The sequence below is a fragment of the Dicentrarchus labrax genome, unplaced genomic scaffold (genome assembly GCF_905237075.1).
Source record: "Dicentrarchus labrax unplaced genomic scaffold, dlabrax2021, whole genome shotgun sequence".
Taxonomy (NCBI): domain Eukaryota; kingdom Metazoa; phylum Chordata; class Actinopteri; family Moronidae; genus Dicentrarchus; species Dicentrarchus labrax.
The window spans coordinates 13,532,880-13,558,492 of record NW_026136703.1 but is presented as its reverse complement, the minus strand read 5'-3'; the positions used below and the strand labels follow the sequence as shown (position 1 = coordinate 13,558,492).

General features: G+C 42.8%; 1 protein-coding gene across 3 annotated transcripts in view; it reads left to right on the top strand.

Annotated features, from left to right (window-relative positions):
• Positions 1–25,613, top strand: part of asap2a (ArfGAP with SH3 domain, ankyrin repeat and PH domain 2a) — a 59,027-nt gene that overhangs the window by 6,638 nt on the left and 26,776 nt on the right. For all 3 annotated transcript variants that reach the window (XR_007884279.1, XM_051395982.1, XM_051395981.1), the window contains exons 2-4: positions 14,919–14,991; positions 22,162–22,307; positions 23,450–23,524. Coding sequence is in view for 2 of the 3 variants with exons in the window: in XM_051395982.1 (XP_051251942.1) it covers positions 14,919–14,991; positions 22,162–22,307; positions 23,450–23,524 (294 nt within the window). In the remaining variant the exon portion in view is untranslated. The remainder of the gene's footprint in view (positions 1–14,918; positions 14,992–22,161; positions 22,308–23,449; positions 23,525–25,613) is intronic.

Genomic DNA, 25,613 nt, shown 5'->3' with positions numbered 1-25,613 from the left:
TTCTGAAGTGTCTTTAGTCTCTGATCTCTTTATAGCACCTCTAAGCTTAATCTCAGGCCGCCGGTTGTTTTGCTGTTGTCCATGCTTTACTGTGTCATGAACTCGTATCTTCTGTTCACAAGATGATGTCTCATTTTATTTCCAGCTGCCTCAGTGAGTACGCGTGTCTGTCTTTGCATAACCGGTTGTTGCAGAACAAATCACTTGCTCTTGTTTACTGCTTTGTGCTGAAACGTCACATTTAAAGCGCAACAGTTTATGACCGATGTGTTAACAACCGAAGGCAAGTGTGCTCTCGTAACTCTTCTCCATGTGTCAGCCTGCCAGCTCGTGTTGATGCTGGAGAAGTTCCCGAGCCAAGGCAAGGCATGACCTTTTTCTGCCCTTATTCCTCCCCCCATTCCAGACAAGGATGGCGGGAACGGCTGTGGCCTGGCTTGGGACAACAGCTGCCCCCGTGCAACAGGTGGCCTGGAGGAAAGTTTTAACAAGGCTTCAGACAGTAGGATTATCGATGCAGGGACAATCCAAATCTAATAGCTTTAGGGACACACGGATGGATCTACAAGCTCTCACGCACACATGGCCTAAATGTGCAGTCTGGGCCAAGTGAGCAGTCCAAACCCCCAGACACTCTGGGCGGTCTTCAGTATACCACCTAAGAAGCTTAATGCTTCCTATAATTGAAATGGGATTTCTGGCAGGATCACTGCAGTTCGGTCTCCTTCCTTCACCCTCACTCTACATCTGCTGTCCCCACCGTCCCTTGACTTGACTGCCTTACTGTAGTTAATGCACCAGAGTAGGCCAGACACATTGAAGCAAAGCCAACTACATCAATTCTTCCAAATCCTGAGCGAGAACTCCTACTTTTTAGTTAAGAATGGGTCATGAGTTTCCTTATATAGCTGTTCCTGTTGCGTCTGTGTTTAAGGGTTACACATATTATTATATAGTTAGCATCAAGTAACTTTTAACAGTTTATAGTTAGTTGAATGCTGTTTTCAGCAGGAGTGAAATGATCCTAAACCGGTGATTTGGGAGTTCTTGCATCATTTGTGTTGTCCACAGTCGGGGGTAGCAGTCCACAAGGTGATTTATTTAATCACACCTTGTACGTCTGACTGGCACTTTTTGAATTAATGTTCTGCTCGTGCCAAGAAGTGAACAGTACATAGACACCACTATATTATTAAGAACAGAAAACTATTGCACAATGAACTCATATTTTCTACTTAACAGTTCATTTGGAAAACAAACACCAGGACACCTCTAGTTTCGGGTTCTAAAAACTTCGTCATCAGAGGGTGTACGCGTAGGCTTCGTGTGGACATCCCTGTACTGCCAGTTTGTTGTGACCGCACAGACTGTTCGCATAGACACTATGTTATGACTACACTGTGAAACGCAGACTCCAAAAAGTATAAACACAACTACTACGTGGCTGTGATGTCACCAGTTGTGCGTGTCTGCATCCATTTGGGAATATATTCAAGCCTTCATTTTCAGATTCAGTGGTGAATTACCCTGACTTTGGTTGTAGCCCCCCTTTTCATTGTCTGTGTGGGACACCAGTGTTTTCTGTGGGATCTTTGTTTGAAATAAGAGGTGTCTCCCCAGCCTCCAGGGCCAAATAGAGCAGGGTCTAGGTTATCATCTTTAAACGGACTCTGTCCTGACCCTCATTATGATGCAGCAGCCCTACCTACGGATCTGCAAGGGGCAAAGGTCATGGTCTTGCCCCAATCGATTCAAAGCCATGATCTCGCTTATCCCCGGTAGGCTTTCACTGTTGGGATGTGATATGATTTTACGTACCTCGCCGAGTCTGGATGTTGGATTGTGGATGTGATTGACCATTGTCTGTCCTGGTAGGTCTGTATGGTTTATGGGTGGCTTGTTCGAGCAAAATGTATCATGAACCTCTCAGTCGAGTGTGGTGTAGGGGATTGAGGTGAAAGGGGAGACTGGCTGCGCTCTTTCCTACACAGAGGTTAGGGGGGTGGACGCAAGGGGCACTGGGGGTAAATGGGAACTTAAAGCTCATCTCATCCATCAGAGTGTCCTGGCCCAGATTGTCTGAGACGGGTCCTGTTGACAGCTATTGTTCCCTGACAGGCCCTGCCTCTTCATTAATGAACTCACAACCATTGATTTGTAGCCCTGGCCACTCGGCTTGGGGCCAGGGTGGGGTGGGAGGGGTGAATCCTCACAGTTGTGTTGTCCTGCTGTCACTTTCACTCAGGGAACAGACCCAGACGTCTTCTCTTTTGGGGAATTTTTGGAGCTGCTGGAGACTTTCAAGTAGGCCTGTAGCGACGCGTCGACGTCAAAAATACGCGACGCTTCGCCACAGCTCTACACACACACACACACACACACACACACACACACACCGTGGGAGACCAAAACATTGCAGAATGGAGGACGAAACAGCAACCTCCTCACAGAATTCCCAATAAAAGCCCCAATAAAAGAAGAAGTCCTAAAAAAAAGCTCGCCCTAAATCATCGAAGGTTTGGGAATACTTCAAATTTAGTCCCACACGTAAAGGTTGTTATTTGCGCTCTTTGCTGTTGTGCTGGTGTGGTATGCCAACTCCATTTGGCAATGTGGGAGCATCTGGGGCGGGGGCACCCCGTTGTTGCCCGTGGAGGAGATGGTGGCAGGTGGGTGCTTGGCTCTCCGTGCGGTTTGTTCGTGCTGGGTTGGTGGCTAACGTTAACGTTGGCTAACTACTGGCGCCTAGACAGCTGTGTTTAGCTAACGTTAGTTACCATCTAATGTCGGCTTGAATGGTAGCTGGCTTACGGCTGCAGAACACAGCTATCTATAGTAGCTAATGTTGGCTAGCGTGGGCTTTCGCTGCTGGCCTGCTGCGGGCGGACTGCGTGGGGGGCTGGGGTGGTTGGCTGGTGCCACCGGGGTGCGCGGGGCTCGGGCTGCGCGGCACGCTGCACGGGCATGAGATGGATTTGGCCAGCGTTGGTGCTCGCTTGTTGTTGTCTCCTTTGCGAGTGGCTAAGAGGTGCCTCCGTTTCAGAGAGAGAGCTAAGATGCGTTGGTTAGCCTAGCACCACCAAAGTGCACAGCTGCTAGATCTAGCTAACGGTAGCAAGAAGACTGCAGTAGCTTTTAACGTTGTCTGTCTAACGTTAGCTAACTCACGTTAATCGTCCAATTAGTCGTTAGATTAGTCGACTAATCGATAAAATAATCGCCCGATTAATCGTTTAATAAATAATCGTTTACCCCCAGCCCTAGTTTCAAGGGAGTTTTAGTCCGATTGCTTTTGACTCAGCTGGGACGAAAACTAAAAACCGAACTGCAGGACTGCATCCCTTCCGTCTTTTGCACAGTATAAAGCATCTTTAGAGTTTGCAAGAGTTGTAGCACCGGATACACTTTGATGTTTAAAATGAAACCTGCTCTTAAAGTTTTATCTGTAAAGTCTGTTGGTGAAGTTTGAAGTCTTAGACCCTTCAGATTGTCTCGGTTTCATGGAGGGGCTGAGTTTATGTCAAGCCAAACTCTTTTCATGTTGTAGTTCCTGGCGGACTTCAAAAGGACTTCTTTGAAATTAGTCTTTTTTTTTTTTGTGCGACTGAAGTGTGCTCTCAATAGCACACACACACTCACACACACACACAGTCATGCTCTCTGTAGTGTTTTATTGCAGAGTTCGCCAGGAGAAAGCAAGTCAGTCATTCTGTCTCTCTCAGGCATCCTCACACTATATAGAACTGTGTGGTAACTGCTGGGCGCTTTGCCTCTGGCACTACCGCTTTGACACCATGAGGTTGACGCATTCGTCTATTTGAAAAGAGCCAAAGAGAAACTCCAAAGTGAAGTCAGAGGAGGTTTTTCTTTTTTTCCCTCAAAATGCAGCACATTTGGTCCTTATTTCCCAGCCCCCTCCTTCCAACTTGGTTTTTATCAGTCTCCTGCCATTTTATAAACTTCATTAAAGACTCCCCTCAAAGTCGGGGAAACCATTTTAACAGGTTTTATTTTTTTTCTTAATCATTATGTTTCAGGGACCTTTTCATTGGCTTAACCCACACTTGACACTCCATTTTCAACGTTTATTTACTAAGGATGATTGACGAAACTCGGGTATTAAAAAATGCAAATTTTGAGGTGAGAACAAACAATTAAGTAAATTTGAAACAGATTGGGGCTATGATAAATCTAGACACTAGACCCCTAAGAAAAAAAAGAAAAAACCCCATTGCCACAGAAGTATTATCACCACGAGGCAACGCAGCCGTCTGGGAAAACCAAACGGAAACAAAAGTTCTCCCCGGGTCTCTCACCTTGTAAAACTCCAGCAGTTAACATGAAAGTTAGTTTTCTCTAACACTTTAACTACTGCAGTTGATGTTGTCATCCCAGTGTGATTTCTGGCAGCTGGTGGCCGAGGGCTCTGGCCCAGCAGTGGTCTTTGTAGTGCTAACTGAGGAGCTGTAGAGCACCAAGTGTCCTGGTGCTAAAATACCAGAAAGCTTATAGGTAGATGAGATATTTGAATAACTCGCACAGAAACGGGACCAAAAAAAGTCCCATCCTACGAAATGGTTGTGGTCAATCTCACTACTCATCCAGCTTTCTCAGCTGTGGTTCGGTGTACATCCGAGTGTGTGAGTCTGTGTGAGTCTGTGTGTGTGTGTGTGTGTGTGTGTGTGTGTGTGTGTGTGTGTGTGTGTGTGTGTGTGTGTGTGTGTGTTTAATGACCTCGTGTCGGACAGTCCAATGACATAGTAAAAAAGTACCCTCCCCCTCCATTTCTCTCTGTCCCACACTTCCACTGAACTTCCACGCTGGAGTTTTCCATGCTTCCCCCGGGGCAGGCTGACTGCACACATCTCAGCTGTCTGAGGGAACAGAGAAACCCTGCAACCATGGCCTGTTAGCGGCTGGCTCGATGGAACCCACTTCTATCCAAATATTGACTTTACTCACTCAGCATGGAGAAAAGTTGTGAATGAAACACTTGAAAGGGTGTTTTCAGATTTTCTTTTTTTTTTTTTTTTTTACAGTGTATTTGTAGTTCTAGGTCTATTGAGTGGACTCTGTAGTTAAGAGTCAGTCTTACAGTGGTGCCATCTTGAGCATATGATAAAGGTTTCAACTACAGTAAACAGCCTCACTCAAGCACAGCTTCCTCAAGGATCTGCCTTCTCTTTGATGCCTGCAGGGTTGAACTGTATATTTGACATATGTTTTGAATGAGTCACAGCTTTTCCTCTGTGGATGTTGAGGTAGAGAGAGAGAGCGCCCTTCCCGTGTTTACTCTAACTGTACCACATGTGGAGCTGTAGACAGCAGCCCTATGTCTGGCCCGAGTGCTGGCCCGAGTGCTGGCCAGCAGTACGTTACAGCACCAGGCGACCACTTTAATGCCACACCTGCAGAAAAGCTGATGTGTCTCATACTGAAATATAGCACACAAGACTGCCTTCTAATCATATGATGTTTTATTTATTATCTTACAGGGAAACTCTCCATCGATAGCTCTCAGGTGGCTGAACATGACTGCTAGCAGCCATATAGGAGAACAGAATTTTGGTATTTCATGCTTGTGTATTGTGCAGTCATGGAGGGGGCAATATGTGATGAAAGATAAAAATGATAATGGCAGTTTTTTGAAAAATTGCTGTACGCAAAATATACGAGTCTGTAGCTGCCAGTACTTTCTCATAAGACGCTGATTGGCCTGAACCTCTGTGGTGCAGACTAGTGGTAAAACAATATGGGATTTTCAATGGCTAATGCAGGATTCTTGAGTTAAGTTGTAGTACAGTGCTTGAAACTAACTTTTTCTCCACCTTCCCAAAATTCACAAGAGCACTAACATTGTTGCATGACAGCCACAGTGACAAGGCCTGATCTTGATCAATTGTCTGACTGATTAGTCGGTCTGTCACTAGTGCAGACACAAGTGCGGAGCTTACAGCCTGATAGATTATTAAGTGATCTCTTCATTTTCAGCTGCTGCGCACAGTAATCGAGTGCTGGTGGTCAGACCTGCTTTCATTTGGCTTTTTGTGAAAATATCACAGCTCATCTGTGATCTTGTGGAGAGAGGCTTAATGTCTGAAGGACTTATGTGCATTGTGAATGTGCCACTGCCAGCGACAGTTATTGATCTGAAAATTGATCAAAGTTGCAAATGGATTAGAACTGTCTCGCTGAGAGATCCAGTTTCACTTTCTGCTGCTTCTCCAACCAGTGTGGACGCACCACAGCGCAGTGGGGAAATAAATGTGATTAATGTGATGTCAGATCTTGCCCATGATTTCGACATCAAAACCATTATTTATGTTCCTACTAGTGAGTGAGTGTGAGTTACACAAGAGCTCGCTCTTTTTACACACTCTTATGATGTTTTAGTAGTTCTTTGAGGAGTGAAAGTTTGTTTGGCTTTGTCATGTAACATCTGGTACCTTCATGAAACATCTGGTACCTTCATGAAACATGGTTTACAACCCGCCGCAGCCATCACAGATACAATACCCACACATGCACCAAATAAATTGGATAATTGCATCCCAGACTGTAGCCTTCTTATTGCCCGATTTCCACAGTATGTGGCAGACTGTTTCCTCGGATGACTGCGGCAGGAGGGGAGCTTAAAGGGTTAGGCAGGGCTAGTAGACACGTCATAAAGAGACACCAGACAGAACCCAGATGTGTGTGTGTGTGTCAGCTTTAAAAGTGTGTGATGATGACGATAGCAATACTACAGGCGGGGAGGATTGCTTGGATTGTGTTTTGTTAAAATTGAGTGTGTGTGTGCTGTATGGTAATGGGGCCTCTGAGAAAAGTGGGACAGCGTCTTGCCAAGCAGACATGCTGTCATCAGCAGATAGTTAGTCGGTAGGAACAATGGGGCCGGGTCTCTGTCTTGTCTGTCAGTCACTCCAGCGTGCAATCATCCAGGAATGTCTTTCTTCTTCAGACAGTGGAGTAAGAGGTGGAGAGTGCTACGATAAAACAAGCTTGTTAGCTGGACTCACTTTCCTTGTAGTCAGCAGCAGCCCCCCCCCGCCTCGTCTCTCTGTTTTCATATGAAGTGAGCTTTTTGTTCACAGAAGTTTGCATATTAGTCTCTGAACTTGGAGCACTTAAAATGGCCTTTTGTCATTGAGGAAGACCAGATTGTTATATATTTTTTAAGGCAAATAAAAATTTAATATAATTCATGCTGTTAAAATGCTTTCCCCTCTAACACACACACACTTCTAGAGCTGAAATGATCAATTACTTTATTAGCCCCCCAAAAAATAAAAAATCAGCACCAATCAAAGGGCTCTCAGACCTTGTGATCTTTCTGATATTTCATGGACCAAACAATTAAATGATTAATCAGCAAAGCATTCAGTAGATTCATCAATAATGAATATAAGTGCTTTGGGCTCCCTGTGGCTTTGACAGAAAATCATATGGAAAATAAGCTTTGCATTCTTCACGGGCTGTTGCCATATAAAAGGGACTTTTTATTTTTGATGTCAGCAACCCAGTTGGTGGACAATGGCAGCACTATGAGAAGACCTGGTGACTCTCTGTTGCTAATTCACCCTTCTTGTTTTGGTTTTAAATACCTTGGCAAGTGCTTGGTCAAACACACTGGATTCATTCGCTCTGGTAGTCAAACTCTGTGCTTACCCAGCCTAGCTGTGCCTTGTGAAACTAAATTGAAACTAAATTGCTAGTTTATACAGAACCCTACACCTACCTACACCTATTTTGGGGCTATAGTCTGCTTACACTGTTTTTTTTTTTTTAACCAAATGTGGTTGTGGTAACTGCTAGGCTAACAGGAGGTGGTTATGAAGCCTGGGAGAGGGAAATATCTTCAGCATTTACGTCATTTTTAATTTATTTATACTTCTTTTGATTCACATTTTATTAATTTCTGGACCCATCTTTTTTGTTATTTTGGTTTTTAGTGAGTTGTTTTAAGGACCAACACAAATTAACAAGTACAACAGAGAAAAATAAACGCATAAACAAGAACTGAAATAGCACAGTCTAAACAAAAGCACAGCATCATCTCCACAGTGTTCAAAACACTCAGGATTCAAAAGTCTGTCAGCACGGCACCAGTCCTTTTTATAGGAGTCATCATGTGGCTAATTCTTCATATTAAACCTGGGTACAAAAGAAAAGTCCCTGTGACAGCCCATTTAATCCATTATTACATTGAATATTCATAATATTAACTAAACAAGAGACATGCATACAAATATACATACAGATTCCTCAAAGGTATACTGTCTGGCTCCTATGACCTGTTTTCTTCTTTTATACGGTTAAACAGGTCTGTCATTAGCTTAATCCCCTCTCTATATTCAGGTCTAACTGGGCTTTTCCAGTTACGGTAGATAATCCTAGCAGCTGAAATAAAGCCTGTTGGTGCCAGAGCACATTCAACCAATCTTGGGTAAACACAACCTATACCACAGGAGGCAAAGTTGAATTGACTCAGGCACAGGAATAACTAACCACCACTATATTGTTTTAATTAGCTCGCTCCAGAAAGGCAGAACTAGAAGGCAGGCCTACATTGTATGGCTAAAGGTGCCTTCATATTTCCAGCACATGTTATTCTCTAGTAGACCCAATTTATGAAGATGGACAGGTGTGGTCTCATCATTTTTTTTTTTTTTTTTTTTTTTTTATAATTGTCTCTTTCTGAACAACCAAACTGTTATATTCTCAGGATGGAAAGATTATCAGCTCGCCTCTGAACATAAATTCATTCCGTAATCTATCTGAGCATCCAACAGTAATTAGGTTTACAGTATCTTCTTTCCTTCTCTATCTGACCGTGCACACACATTAGATATTATCTATCTGTACTGTGCTCACAGAGATCAGTAACCTGACACAAGTTACTCTAGTATTCAGGAAATGCACGACCACGAGTGAATGGATCACTGTGGCAACGACCCCCATGACCCAGAAGCGCAGTTGGTCTCTGCGGATTGGCTGGCAGCAGATGGTGCCCGATTGTAATCATGATGATGATGATGATGATGATGCCATGCATTAAGACGAGGATTAATTCAATTCAGTTTGGCTTCCTCCTCCTGCTTAGGTTGAGTCAGTCAGAGGCAGGAAGGGATAAAATAAAAAAAGCCACTCTGGTTGGTTTACTGTGAGCTGCTATCAGGAGAGGGAAAATGCTGACAATGCAGTACTGTCATATGAAGTGTGCTTTTGAAGCAGGTCCAGGCTCGGAGGCCGGGTCCATCTATTGTGTGAGCTCTGATCCTGCACTGTTCAAACGCTACACGGCGGTGGAATTCCCCTCTCGCTATGACTAGTTTTTTCGGGTTAAAAGTGTCTAATTTTAGAGCGGCCCTCTGCTACGAACAGAAGGGCTGGCACATAAGGGGGCCCGGTGCTTGGAGAGGAGTCACTTTGCTCAACCCTGGAGAGCACATCAGAGTGGAAATGTGTGAAAGTGATTGAAGAGTCGTGTGTGTGTGTGTGTGTGTGTGTGTGTGTGTGTGTGTGTGTGTGTGTGTGTGTGTGTGTGTGTGTGTGTGTGAGTGAATGATTTAGAGCAGTGTTTTTATTGTGTTTAGCTGGGATTGGTTTATGAGCCCGCCTGTCTGTCCCCAACTTGTCTCGCCCCTTTCTCCCCGTCAGAGCACTCTCTGCAGATTGAAAGGGTCTGCTGGAGCGTGATACTGCCTGGTTTGTGTTTGTGTGTCTGTGTGTGTGTGAGCGAGAGTGAGGTAGGCCTTGGGTCAATGGGAGCTGTGATGTCCATGTCAATGTGCGTGTAAGGCTTCAGCTAGACAGATTGATTCACGGGCTGATTACTGACGTTATGTGGAGGTCAACTAGAGGCTTACATCTACCAATATGCCAGTAGAGCATTGTAGTCACTATAACACAATGTTGATAGCTTTACCATTTTATACTCGCAGGAAATGACTCGGTACGTGCACCAACGGATGTGGGTCAAACTGCAACTCTGAAAAGCCGCTGCCAATTAAACAAAAATAAATCAAAATAGAAAGGATGCTGTTTTATTTTCCCAAGATCTTCTAGGAGCACTTCTATCACCATCTTCATTTTTTATTTTATTTCATGCGGCTTTTAGTAGCTCCTCTATTTCCTTTTGTGCATTGCATTATGGGACAATGGTGTCACCAGTCCATCCCCATCATTTAAGGACCAGTGTGTTGAATTTAGTGGCATCTTAGAGTGAATTTGCAGATTACAATAAACTGAAAATGAGGTCTGTGAAAAACACAAAAGACCCTCTGTAGATAAGAACAGCTCATTGTAAGGTAACACAACAATTCTTATTTTTAGGTGATTATACACAACTGAAAACTTACTTCTGAATATTATATTCCATTTCTGATTCAGATTTAGTGCATACTGACTCTATAGCTGGGATAGCTGCAAAGGTTTGTCTCTTAAAGCTGCAAAAGCTTCCATCTCATCTGGTCTAATGTGATTTTGTAGATGCAGATAAAATTATGACATGCTCTGTCTTAACATAGTTCAACACACTCGCACCCAGGAACCTTCCCAGAATATCTCAATTCGCCATGATTTTCAAGAGTTTGGAAAAATTGAGCCGACACATTTTGGCTCACGAGGCTGCTTATGATTATGACGTTAAATGGAAAGCAAGGTTATCTGAATGTCAGTTGTCGAAGAAGGGTTGCACAGCTGTACTGTACAAAGCGGTTACATGATACTAGAGCAGAGCACATATCTGCCATCTGACTATGTTGATGCAGCATATGCACCAAAAGCTTTAGTCACAAAATGAACAGATTGCTGTAAATCTCTTGTCCATTTGGCTTGTCTTCCTCCACAAAAACATTAACGCTACTGCCAGGGAGCCCAGCTGAGTTGGTCAAACTGCCGCATTTCTGTTTGCCTCCTCCTTTTGTCATATTTTTGAATGTTTTGATGAAGTTTTCACACCATGCAAGAATATGTGACTTGCATTTAACCAATATTTAAGCACAGACAGCTTTGAACAGAAGGGCACATTACAGTACAGTTCATGTGTTGCGTCAGACAGACACGATTGTGCAGTTCTCTTATTATAAATTATGAATTAAACACACGCAGACACTCTGGTCTCGAATTGATTCTCTGCACCACTCAGCTGTTAAACACTGTTACATGCTTTGACTTCGGCGGCTCACCCTTGTTTGACCTCACACCATCCACACTAAACACATTCACAGCATCAGATAATCAATAAATAAATTACAGTTTCAAGTATGTTTTATGGGGGCTCATTTTAAAATTGCTTCCTGCAATACTGACAGTTTGTTTTTGGTCCAATATTTTTTTTTTTTTTTTGGGCCCCCAAAATCTTCCATGGATGCAGATCCATTGTCAGGCCTTCTACCGCCTCACAGGAGCTCAGGTACCAGAAGAAATGCTTTCAGTGCTCTCAAGGCTTTCGCTCTGAGTACCAGGAGTATATTTAACACACAGAGCAGAAACCAAGGTGGTATCAGTTCTGCTAAGAAAACACTCAGAGCTCGTCTCCAGTTACCTTTTTAGAAGTCTTTTGTGTGGTTTGGGTATAGACGGTGATAGCACTCTGTGCTGGTTTTGTAGACGGTGGTATTTTTCACTCCGTTTTGAGAATACATGTCAAACAGTATGCAGACACGCATGGCTGTGTGGGGTCTGAGCTAGCGGAGAGAGAGCTTGTCTGAGCCAGACAGGGCTAATGGGATAATGGCATATGTAACAGATGAGTCATTTAACAGGAGTTGAAGGAACCAAAACCACATCACTGTAAGTCCTACTTTTACTCAGAGGAAGAACTATCCTCTGGTCGACTTCTTTTAATTTGCATAGTTCCCCCTGGCAAAAGAGATTTTATTTTTAGCATGTTACCTATACCAAGTACTGCTGTCTGGAATTTTATTTGTGTCAACACATTTGTTGGAAAAAAGGTTGTGAATTTCTTTCTCATCCAACCTGTCCTAATTCTGGTAATTATAATCCCTTTTTATATTTCTTGAAGTGTTTGTTTGGTTTGTTTTCAGCTTGAGGTCAGGACTTGGTGTGAATGAGACTGTAACTACATTCTCACTGCAAGCCTTAGCGCTCAATTCTGATTTACTGCTTTTTTGTTTGGCTCTCTATTTTGTAAATGTGGTCTATATTAGGCTGACATGACTAAAACACAAAATTCCGAACTGTATTTGATTTGGACCACAGATGAAAGATCCGATTCCATGTGATTTGTGCTGTTGTGTGAAGCCTTGTGTTGCTTAATAAACAACTCCAGACCATATTGTGCGGCCACTCTCAAGATTGTGAAAGATGTGAAAGGTGTAGAAGTAGTAAAGGTGCATTCAGCCACTTGAATCCACGGACAACTGTTGGCTAAACGGATCAGGGTTTCCCAAGGAAATTAGGTCTAATCACAGACACTAAGGATACAACTGGATGCAGACTCTAAAGGCCTTTTTCACATCATAGCAGGAAATGCACCAGTGTTACCAAAAACATCAACGATGGCTCTGTTCAGTGTCTCAGTAACTCATGACAGTGAGCCAAACAATACTATCCAACTATAATAAGAGCCTAACTATCTCACCTAAATGGAATGCAGTCTTTTTTTTTTATGTTATCAGTTACACTTGTGTTTTTCCTTCTGTCATAATATGCTTGTGAAAAGGCCTACTGGGAGATTATATAACTACCTTCAGCCTGTTGTCTGAATTTTAGTGCGGTGGTGAGTTTCTTTTCTCACACATTATCACCTGATTGTGACGTATGAGGCTGTTTGTCTCTACGTTTCCTAACTTTTAGATCTCCGACCATCTCATCACATAAATGTCATTACTAGACGACATTCACCTCCGTCATTCAATATATGGCATTTGCTCTGTGATGTAATGCCACTGCTCCTTGAAGCTTTATAAGTCTAATATTTCATAAAAATGTGACTTCATAAAACAAGGCGCCTCCTCCACTATAACACTCTGTGGATAACCTCGCAGTTGGTGATACGTCTGCAGCGTGTTCAAACTATTCCATCACAATGGACACATCATCAACATTGTTCAACAAATACTTGAAATGGAAATAATCTGACAGATGTGGCCTTTGCTTGATCACACAATCGCTTCATTAGGCCTCCATCATTTGGATTTTCTTCCCCATTATCTTTCCTCTCCACTGAGTGTAACTGTATACCCTACCAGGCTGACTTAGTCTCCTTTGTCACACTTCATAGGTGGCCACTATGAGCCACTATGAGCGACCCCTGACAGAAGAGTGAAAGAGCACAATGTCAATGTTCTTGTCTTCTCTCTGAGCTCTGTGTTCTTCTTTTATTCTGCCCATCCCCTCTACTAGTGACACTTAATTTATACGTCATTTTCCCTTCAAAGTCACTTCTGTCTTTCTCTCTCTTTGTTCCGTGTGTGTGTGTGTGTGTGTGTGTGTGTGTGTGCGTGTGTGTGTGCGTGCGCGCGTGTGCGCGTGCGTGCGCATGTGCGTAATATGACCCTGGGGAAAACTTAAGTGCTGAGCGGTTCTTTCATTTTGAATAGCAAACTGCTTATTGCTTGGATATTAATACAGCACCAATTTATGGATTTAATACATTTTGTCATCACTTCTAGTGTTGCAAAGAGGTTTGTGTGTGACTGTGTGTGTGTTTACAGTATCGGTGTGTGTTTTGCAGCTGAATGGGAGCCATTGTGTGTTTTTGTTTTCAGAGGGTCCAGGGGATCTGATATGTGTCAGTCGGATGGGGAGCAGGCTAGAGAAAAGTGGCGCCGGCTTTGGCCCGGTTGGGCGGACGTACTTAATAAAGCCCCTAAAAACTCATTTCCCAAAATCCCCCTCATCCCGAGAGACTCCCTCACTCATCACTGGTACAGTGCTGCATTGTCTCAGCTGGACTTTCTGTGTTTTTTCTGTTAAGTATGCAAATCTGGGCTCAATGTATGTGTAAAAGTGTGTGTGACTGTGGTTATTCAGAGGTTTCTGTGTGTGCCCCTGTGTATATACATTTCAGGAAAATTGTCCTTCAAGTAAGGGACCTCAGATGCTCACTGCTCCTGTCGTACAAGCTATTATACTGATAAACACACACACACACTAAAACAATGACTGACGAGGGAGCTCAGGTCTATTCTTAGCTTTTCCTTGAATAATTCATTACTTGCAGCCAGAGTGGATGGCACAGGAACACACACACACAAACTGTACCAACCACATGGAGGAATGCGTTCAGGGCGTGGACAAAAAAACAGGAACACAACAATATAATTGAACTCAGCGTGACCTCAAGAATTACAGCAGTGTTGAATTGTCAGCCTGAACAGTATCAGCTTTACAAAGGTGATATACTTTATTACTGCAGAGCCGTCGGATCAGAATACTGAAACCTGGTTCTACCTCTGAATCGTTGCATTTCAGATAGGTTACGGTCTTACGGCTCATCGATGGTTAGAGAAACTTTGCCAGTGAGATTAAAAATGGGGACTTGATTCTCATACATGGATAACAAGCTACCTAGCAACAATAATGAGAAACATTGTCAGAAAAATGGCAACAAGTGTGGCTTCCACTGACACAGCTAAGAGGTTGTTTTTAAAGCTGTTTTGGGGAAATAACAACTGAATGAATCAAGTGAAATTAAAAGGGCAATTCAGTCTGATTATTAGAATTCATTACATAGTCAGGTGTTTATCTTATTTTGTGTCTTAGGGAATAGTGCCAGTTTTGTGTCAGATAGAATAATAGACAGATAACACAAACCTTGTGCAGGCTGAACAATATCTCACCATCAGCGTAATGACCGCAAAATACACAAAAATAACAAATTAAAGTAACAAATCTACACTAACTTAAGTGATGAGTCTCAATGTTGGCCTCCTTGTGTCTCTGCTCAGGCTCTGGATGTGGACCGCAGTGTTCTGTACAAGATGAAGAAGTCTGTGAAGGCCATCTACACGTCTGGTCTAGGTGAGTCCTTCCGTCTGTACTTTATGTTTTCATTTCCACTTATTGCTCTCACTGAAAAGCTAAATTTTATGATGAACAGTTGGCCTTTTTTGGTGTTGAAATCAGTCAAATTCTGTTATAATAATTTATTATATGTCTTTTTTTATCATTTTCAGTTTTGTTTTTTACACACAAGATAATTATTTTAATCAATAAATGGACAATAGATTTAAAATTAAAATAATTATTAATTGCATCCCTAAAGTCTGTGTGTGTGTGTGTGTGTGTGTGTGTGTGTGTGTGTGTGTGTGTGTGTGTGTGTGTGTGTGTGTGTGTGTGTGTGTGTGTGTGTGTGTGTGTGTGTGTGTGTGTGTGTGTGTGTGTGTGTGTGTGTGTGTGTGTGTGTGTTATTACCATGCTCATTGTGGCTGTCTGTGCCAGTGTTGGGTGTTTCCAGTGTCTTTTGTTTGGCCTGCCTGACAGAACCCTGCTGAGAGAGAGAAAGAGAGAGGGAGGGAGAGAGACCTCTGAACAATGTGCTGAGCATGTCTTTTTCAGAACAGTGTGAGCTCTGTTCAGACCAGAGGGACAGCTGTCTGATCCAGACCCCCAAAGGAACAGCTGGGGAGGGGCACACACTGTGTTTGTGTGTGGTTGCTGAGGCATGGACGCACTCATGATCTCACTTCACCTCACTGTTTTTACATTTACGCATATACACACTGCCTTTTTGAGCCTGCATCCCAGGACGCTAAAGGCTGATATTGTCTGTGTGTGAGTGCAGGTGTACATTTATATAATCAACTTGTACAGTTTTCTCACGCTGTTCAGCTGCCAAAATGAATGCCCCTGTTGTTGATAAATTACCTTCATTTGCATCTGTGTGCTTAGTGCAGCAGGGTACACATGTTTGGGAATTGCAGGTGTTTCAGGCGGTTGAGATTTTGTTTTCATTATGAGCACAATTATCTGCTTTAGGAAAAAATTAGGAGGAAGCAAATTAATCCTTGTGTGAAGCCATATTTGTATCAGTGTTTACAATAGAAACAGTGTTTGGTCTGTGGAAATGCCACTGGGAATGCTGTTATTTACTGTTCTACCTAAAGAAGCTCACATTTAGGTCACCTTGACTTCTAGCACTCAGGAAAAGCTGCCCAGACCCTGATCTGTTTTGAATACAACCAAGATGACTCAGTGAAGCCCTCTCTGTTATGCCCATGTCAACTCTGTATTATATCTCTAAAACGGGAGACGGAGACATGTACATGGATGAAGAAATGGTGATGATATATGTCCCAAATATAGATGATGCTTACTACAGATACACTTAAAGCTGCACTAATCAATATCTTTACATTAACAATGCATCAAATAATTTGTAATGTGAAAAGTGTCGCTCTTAATGACGAAGCCACAGAGAATTATTACCCGACTCTGCAGTTCTCCTCAGCTGTACGGAGTGTTTGAGCGTCTCTGAGTTTGCAATGTACTGTTTTAGTTAGTCCTCATAGCGTTTGTTTTTGGCAGCAGCAGGCAGTTGTTTTCAGATAAAAGCTCTAATAAACCAATTATACACTTACCTGCTCAGCATCTAACAACAGACAGACATAGTTATCCCCTAGCTGATGCACATAGTGGAGCATATAGCAGCAAACAGCCGGATATTTCCCTCAAGAGTTGGCGGAGACCGAAAACAGAGATAGGAGAGTCAATATTGGACTCCAAATGAATGCTAATGTTGCTCTGCATCTGCTGGATGTTTGCTGAAGTTTTTAACTTTATAAAGTGTTAATATGTCAATGTTGTCTTTACGGGATCTTACACTGCCCCCAAGTGGTTAAAGAAATCAAATAATCCGCAGTTGAACTATATATGAATTGTGTGTCCTGCATCTGATAAGTAAAAATAGAAAAAAGTAGTTGGGCGCTAAAATTGTTAAGGTCTATTAAGCAAATACATAAGTTCCAATATATTCACAGAAATACATTAAAACAGCAGTCAGCAGATAAATTATAAATTAATGCAGTTAAGATTTAATACAATACAATTACAAATTGGTTTGTAGAGAATAAATCACAACATACCCTAATTAGATGCTGACACATAGAAAAGCATTTGCGTTACAGTATCTAAAGCAATGTCTAAAGAGATCTAAAGAGTTTTATAAATATTCTTCAGAGAGGATGCTGGGATAAAGCCTGAATAATGAGACACACAAAAGCCTCAACGCTGACTGACTGCTTCAATACTCCGAGAATACCCTCCTTCTATGACTGACTGTCGAGCCCAAACCCTGCAAGGATATTTTCGGCTATGACTTGAGGAATAGTAATGATGAGGAGGTGAGGATGGAGAGAGGGTGAGGGAAGAGGGAGGTTTGGTTAGAATGGTTAGGAAAAAATAATCAAGATTACAAACGCTATAAGGAAGTGGAAAGGCTGAGCAAGCAACATAAGCCTGTACCCAGAGAGCAAGAAAAAGGGAAATGAGAGTGAAAGAGATGAGAAAGGAAAAATACAGGAAAAGCTGCATAGATGAGTGAGAGAGCCCTGTGTGGCTGCAGGGACCTGTCAGGTTGTCAGCTTGTGGGTTTTGATGAATAAACCAGCAGCAGCATCTCAAACCCCGGAAGAACCTGGAGCTGATGGAGCGGAGCTGCTAGGACAGGCCTGCCAAAGCCGCTGAACAGATAACGACTGGAGGCAGACGACTGAACGCTGTGTTCCAGCTGTTGTACCTATAGGTGGTCACGATGGGCTGGATGGAGGCGCTGAATAATGCAGCACTCGGCCCAGTTGTTGCATCAGGAAACCGCTGAATTCGACGGTGTCTGATCTGACCATGTTCTTCGATCGCTGACACACACACACACACACACACACAAAAACACACACACACACACACACACACACACACACACACACACACGCCGGCATTTCTCTCCTGGCTGCCAGGTAACCAAGAAAATGGCACTCCCACAAGCTCTAATGTAATGTGTGGATGTCAGAGGAAAAAGACCTGAGGAGACACTGAAATATAGGCGGAAGAAGATACAAAGAGTGTAATGAAAATGGAAGACGGAGTCGCCTCTATTCATTCACATTTAAAGGAATGTGAGAAAATTAACACCACTTTAATGTCTCTACGGTCTTTTTGCTTTGCTTAGCTTCAAGACTGGAAGCAAGTGGAAACGGCAAGCCTGCCTCTGTCCAAATTTTAATTTGAAGCTCATTAATTAACACATTGTATGTTGTTGGTTTAGTCTGTATAAAAAAACCATTCGATCACCATTAGATGCCACAAAATCCTTCGCACTGGTCCTTTTAAGAATACCTTCATGCTAATTTTGCATTTCGCAGCAGTTCTCTCTAGTTTCCAAATGTGTCAAAAAGAGGCAAAAGAGATCTTATGAATGGAAGATTTGATAAGGGTGTAGTCCCCAAAATGCAAACTGTTACTTGAAATATGCTCTTTTTCATGTGTTTGTCTTTCACACGCCCTATAAGTCTTGGTCTCTGTTTTCTGCGTGTACAAGGTAACTACTAATTCTTCTCTCTGAGTGCTGGTGGCCCTGGAGTCCCGGGCTGTTTTCGTAGAGTCCGTAGTAGAGAGATGTGGAATTGATCTGAGGTCGGACTCGCATTGTATTATTTAGGGTCGGAGCGTCTGTTGACCGGGCCTGATGGAGCCGAGTGTAAAGGAATGAGTGTGGGAGAGACCGAGAGAGGAAGCAGAGGCCAAGCCTGCTATCTGGTGATTAAACTCTGTGTGTGTGTGTGTGTGTGTGTGTGTGTGTGTGTGTGTGTGTGTGTGTGTGTGTGTGTGTGTGTGTGTGTGTGTGTGTGTGTGTGTGTGTGTGTGTGTGTGTGTGTGTGTGTGTGTGTGTGTGTGTGTGTGTGTGTGTGTGTGTGTGTGTGTGTGAAGAAGCTGCAAAACAAGCCTTTGGGATGTAAGATAATCCTCAGCAGACGCCTGGAAGCTGTATATTATGTTTTTATTGTGTGTTTAGGAGGGAAGATACAGTAAAGAATGCAACTGTGTATTTGCTTGCCAATTGTGTCCTCTGTTTAACACAAGGTCATCATTACTTGAGGTCAACACACAAATACACACGGTTCAAAGGTTCCTAAAATGCTCTGGTTGTAGGGACAAAAGTATAAACTGCCCTTCAAAAGTGCTTGAATACCCAGATACCAAAAGTCAGAAACTACAGTTAAGGAATATAGTCATTGACATTCACTGGGGGATGTTTTAAGCACCAATGAACTGGCATGCTCTCAGATTCTAGTGAAACTCTTAATTAGTTGTTTTCTTAAAGGCAAAGCACACTGGGAAGCTCAACCAAATCAAAACACTAACTGTGACTATTTGTGAAATAATCAGTATGTTTTATTCTACAACTGTGTAAGTAGAGTTTTCAAGATCTAGATCTAGAACCTGATGTTCGGGATCCCCACAGAGGGTTACAAGATGAATTTGAGGGGTCACTGGAGGGAAAGGAAAGCAATAAAATCATATTTCTGCTACACAAAGTTATGCTTGTTTACTATACTTATTTACTATTGTCTAGTCTTAGTTTTTTATTGATGACGAGTGGTCGCAACTAGAAATAGTTTTGTTTTAGGTGATCACAAGCTAAAAAGGTCTAGAAACACAATAGAGAAGTTGGGTTCAGTTGGGTTCAGGTTTGAACCATGTTTCTTTAAGAAAGCTCCTGAACACCAGCTTAATGTATTGGAAATGTTTAGACAACATATGCAGATCGGCACTGAATTAGCAGGTTTTGTTTACAGTGTAAACTAAAGAAAAGGCTGCCTCTGTCCTCATGTCTGGCTTCCCTTGGCTCCCTTTCTCCTCCACTTTACGTTACTTATAAACTGGCTCGTTGTGTCCTTTTGAGGTTCAAAGCTGCTCTGTACTGGAGGCTGCATGTGTGATGTGTTTAGGTCATGTTACAACAAATACACATGTACTTACTGAGCATCCCGGGGGGGAGGGTGGGAGTTTGGGCTGTTTGTCGGCGCTGAATAGCAGAGCTCAGAGCTCTCATGTGCCACTTCAGAAACGACAGCAGGCCACCGCCCTGTTGGCTCAGAGCCTGGCAGAGCCACAGCCAAACAGCTGGAGCTGATGTGTAAACAGTAAGGCTGCGGGTGTGTGGTGAGTGTGAGTGAGTGTGTGTGTGTGTGTGTGTGTGTGTGTGTGTGTGTGTGACACATGACAGTGATTGAAGTTTATCTCTGTACCACACATTTCACTGCTTTGATCCAGAGACTGTTTTTAATAGGAGTTATTTAATTATTATTAATTATTATTTAGTAAAAATAGAGATTCTCTCTAGGAAGTTGAATTTTAAACAAACCAAGGATATTTGATTTGCTAGAAGACTAAAAAAAACCAACAAATATTTACATTTAAGAAGCTGCCACCAGGTCATTTAGCTTAAAATGAATACTCAGTTATTAAAATAGAAGCTGATTAATTGTTGGTCAACTAATCATTTTATCAGCTTATCTGTTTTGGCTCTAGTTTTTAAGTCTACTAAATGATAAGTCAAGCTTTTCAAATGTGAGGATTTGGTGTTTTATAATAATGGAAATCAGGTTTTTGACTGTTGGTTGGTGTCACCTGGGCCTCTGGGAACTTGTGAAGGTGTGTTTTTTTTTTTTTTATCTCAGGTACTTACTAGAAGCTAATCACACTCTCGTTTTACGGCTTGTGCTCAGTCTCGTAGGGGCCTTATCATCCAGCTAACCTATTGCATCAGTTGATATTCGGTAGCTTAAATTAGATCTGTCTGGTGTGAGGAGGTCAGCAGGTAGTGACTCAGAGGCTTTCAGCTTTCCACTTTTAATAACAGGACGGATATCTCTGCGGCGGAGGCGTGAGCTTATCGGCTTCATCTGTAAGCCTGCCACATCTGTGCACCTGTGTCTGTTATCTATCTGTGTGTGTGTGTGTGTGTGGAAGATAAAAAGCTGAGTCATGATGTGGCAGCAGGTGGCTTTGACTGTGCGTCCTCGTACTTTTTCCTTGAGTCCCTCCCTCAAAGCGCCCACCGCCCCCACCCAGTTTCTTCGTGAGTGTCGTCATAGCAACGGCCCCCAGTGCTCCATCCCTCGCTCCACCGCTGTCCCAGTGGCATTAACTGTTTTCAGCTGCCTAGTCTGGCGTGAAGTGTATTAAGTGGAGTCATCTAGGCCTAACCCCCGTGGTAGATTAGCTTGACTTTAGACACGCTAGGAGACTTTGGTCCCCCCCCGACTGGGTTTGTTTAGTTTGAGGTGCATTTTTCTTTTCTTCTTCACGTCCGTCTCCTGCCTCTCGTTTGTCTCCCTCCTTACAATCATTGTTAAAACAAGGATCTGTTATTCCTTTATCCCTGGTGCCTCTTGTTGCCTAAGCGAACAAGCTAAATTGAAAAGCAAATCCAGATTAATGTGGAGAAAGCTAATGGAAGTGCAGATTTGAAGATCATAGCCATCAAAATGTTGGATGAAAAATGTTTTAACCCCCTCACTTACCTCCTTCAACTCCACATTTACACCGTCTCTCTGTTCCTTTCCTTCATTTATTGTTAAATTAATGGTTTTGTTTGTTAGTTTGTAAAATATTTTAAAATGCCAAAGTAACGTCCTTTCTCTGCTTGTTTTGTTCAACCAACAGCCCAGAGATATTTTAATTTTCGATTATATAAAACAGAGAAAAGCCGCTATTCCTCACACTGGACAAGCCGGAACCAGAGACTGTTTTTAGCTTAAAATAATTAACTAATAATTCAGTTATTAAAATTGTTACTGATCGATTAAGAGACTAATCATTTAAGCAGCAGTCAGAAGTTCTAGTTGATCCAAAGCAAGGAGAAAAAGATTCCTGCTTCTCCTATAACGTCTCATCTTTAATGATCTCCAATTGGTTTGCACATATTCATTCTTAGTGAACAATATGAGACAAACAAATATGGACGAAGTGCCCAGTCAGTGGTGAGCAGCACTTTCCACATCAGTCAACTGAGCTTGACCAACCGGAAAAGGGGTATCTTTGTTCACTGAAAGGCCGGCATACATTATTAATACCCAGTGATTGATTTTTGACTTTTAACGATCAGAGAGTGAAAGACCTTAGTTTGATTCATTCTACCTGTCAAAGCTGACCTGTGTGTGTGTGTGTTGTATGTTGTGTGTTTTCCAGCCCACGTAGAGAACGAGGAACAGTACACTCAGGCTCTGGAGAAGTTTGGAGAAAACTGCGTGTACAGAGATGATCCAGATCTGGGTTCAGCTTTCCTCAAGTTCTCCGTCTTCACCAAGGAGCTCACTGCGCTCTTCAAAAACCTGGTGAGTGTGTGTGAGTGTGTGTGAGTGTGTGTGTGTCTGTGTCGGCGTGTCGTGCGGTCGGGTGTCGTGCGTGTCTGTGTCGTGTGTGTGTGTGTGTGTGTGTGTGTGTGTGTGTGTGTGTGTGTGTGTGTGTGTGTGTGTGTGTGTGTGTGTCTGTGTGTGTGTCTGTGTCTGTGTCTGTGTCTGTGTCTGTGTCTGTGTCTGTGTCTGTGTCTGTGTCTGTGTCTGTGTGTGTGTGTGTGTGTGTGTGTGTGTCTGTGTGTGTGTCTGTGTGTGTGTATAAAATAAAAGTAAATGTGTGTATTATTGGGTCGGAGGAGTGGATGGAGTAAAATCCTCTGGGACAAAGAAAGATTTCCATCCTGTCCCTAATTGTCTCTATCCCCTTGAGTCTCTGTGTGTGTTCTCTAACACACACGTCAAGCACACAGCGAGTCCAGCTGTAATTTAAAGCCCCTCAGGAGGTTGCTCTAGTTTTCCATTGAGATGGCCAAAGAGCCACTGCAACACCAAATATCAGCTGGATCTAATTCAACCTCATCCCGCCAGGGTTTGTATCAAAGCCAAAGCTTTATTAGAAAAATTTGACACCATCATGTGAGGTCTGTCGCTGCCCCTGGACACTGTATCGACCCACACTGAGACCAGGAGCTTGAGATTTTGTATTAGTGTTATCTCACCACCTTTATATTAAAGAAATATGAGCTGCCGCCTGACCTGGATGTGAAGATGTAATCTCTCAAAGCTTTAGAAAGCTCTCGCTTCCTAGATTACATATACAGCATTAGACACAGAGGCTGGCTTTAACTGCAACAGCAAACAGGGGAGTTACTTGCCTCGTAATGGATCTTTCTTTATATTTTTGTCTTTTAATGATGTGAAAATTTTATTTCTTAGTGATTTAAAAGATTTTTTTTTCACCCACATTTACAGAGAACTGCCTGTATTTTTCTGAGTGCTTTTCCTGTTGGACACACTGCACATACACACACCCAAACACACACCCAAACAGCAACACAGGGCTCTAACAGGATTACATCTCAGTGGCGTCGGACACTCCTAACTTTCACTCTCCTGCAGGTTAAATCCTCTGATGTAACCTTTCAACTCTGATCTGTCTCTCTCTCCTCACCCTCCTACAGTTCCAAAACATGAACAATATCATCACCTTTCCTCTGGACAGCCTGCTGAAAGGAGACCTGAAGGGAGTCAAAGGGGTAAGGCAACAAAACAGCATTGTTTTGTGTTACTCATAACTCACAAGTTGTTGAATCATCAGTGACCTCAAAGAAATACAGGTTTTATGAGAGGGTTTAGCGTATGTTAATTTAACTGATGCAAGCGCTGTGTCATTAGTAGATTATCCTTTTCCCAACATGTAGATCCTCTTACCGTGTGAGGGAACTGTTATTAACACAAAACCAATCCAGTTGATTGACACTAAAGGTTGTTTTTCCTGGTAGCAGTTATTCCCACACTAAATACAAAATTAAATGGAGATATCAATCGAAACATGCTTGTATAGGCTGCAGCTTTATCTTCAATAAACTCATGAAACTCATTCAGTAGCTGTGCATAGAGGCCATGCTGCTGGTTCAAAGTGATTTGAAGCCACCTTGACAATCATTGCCACCCTTGAAGTCCCGCTGTCTCGATAATAAGGTTGATAACAAGCTGCTTTGATCTGCCTCGGGCCACTTTCCGCTGTTTTCTATAAAAAGTTGAGTTGAGTAGAGACTAGATGGATAGTTGATGATGAAGTAGTAGCCCAACAACACCTGACTACCACAGTATTCATTTATGAAACTACAAGATAAAAATCACAAACTTCACCCATCACCAACTGAAGCGTAAACCTGATGTTTGCAATAACTCAAAATGATGAAAGTTGTGCAAAACTGCCAGAATGAAGTTTATCATCTCTCCATAAAATGTTTTTTAAGTTGTAGCATGGAGTCTTAAATCAGTCAACACGTGAAAAAATGTTTGTATGGAGCCTGATATAACTCAGTGTAACAGAATATTGCATGGAGCAACACGGTGAACTATTTACAATTTACACATGGAGGATTTTGAGTTAATGATCCAATCAATAAATCTGTAAGCTGTCCAGCAGTAATTAAGTAAACCAGCAGCAAAGAACACAGATGAAGGCTATAATAATATATACAAATATGAATTATCTTTAGAAAGACTAACTATTGTTAGAAGTTTTAGGTACTAGTGGTCTTTATAGTGACCCATTAGTTAGTCAGCCAGTCAGTCATGTGTGTCCACCAACTGGACTGAACCCAGACAGACACTCGTTAACAGGCTATGCAGCTCTGTAATGCAATCAGCCCTCGTTACTGTCCGCGGAGGTCTGTGCCCTTTCACTCTCCAGGCACATGATTGGCTACGGTTTCCTACCGAGGTATGATGCGATTAAGCCTGCTCGGTAATGAGGCCGGTTGCTATAGAAATGCGGTTGTCCCCGTGACCCTCGGCCACTTGGCTCCGTCTCGACCTCTGAACTGTTTGTCCTTTCTGCTGTCTTCCTCTTTTGTGCGTCTCTTAAGTGCAATGTTTTCTTTTCGGTCTCTGTTTGCTTTTCTCTTTTTCACGATATCCTTCCTTTGTCTTCTTGCCTCTCTCTTAACTCCACTGCTATCTCTCCCCCACTTTCTTTCCCTCACTGTCTCCTTCAGTCTGTCCCTCATCGCCCACCCCCTCACACTCAGTCTGGCAGCCGGTCACGTCTGTAATGCTTACCCACTTATTGCTCATTAGCCCTTGGATGATTCTCATTACCCCAATGACATGGGGCTAATGAGCTGCTGGTTATTTTATACCTCAGGACACACACACACACACACACATTTACGCACACTTGCATAAATGTCACCACTGTTGTAATATCAATAAACGTCAGCCTTCAGTGTCAGGACAAGAAAAGTGAGGAAGAAAGTAGAGAGAGAGAGTCACCCCCCCTCCCCCAACCTGTTTCTCACCTCCACAGCCCAAGGCCTTTCCCTCGTCCCTCCCTTCCCCTTCATCATCTTGCTCCTCCTCTGTCATTAATTCTGCTTTTTCACTCCTGTGCTGTCCCAGGGGAAAGTACCTGTTAGGAGAGAGGGAAGCAGGAAGAAGTCCAGACCTGCATGATGGGGCTGTTTAGACAGCAGGGACTGCGAAGCAGAGGAAGATGATTTGAGTAATGGGTTGTGTAAAGGTCATAAAAGAGGAAGAGAGATTTGTTTAAAAGATCAGATAAGTTTATATATTAGTCTTAGTAGTGATGACATGTTTCATAAACCACACACTAAG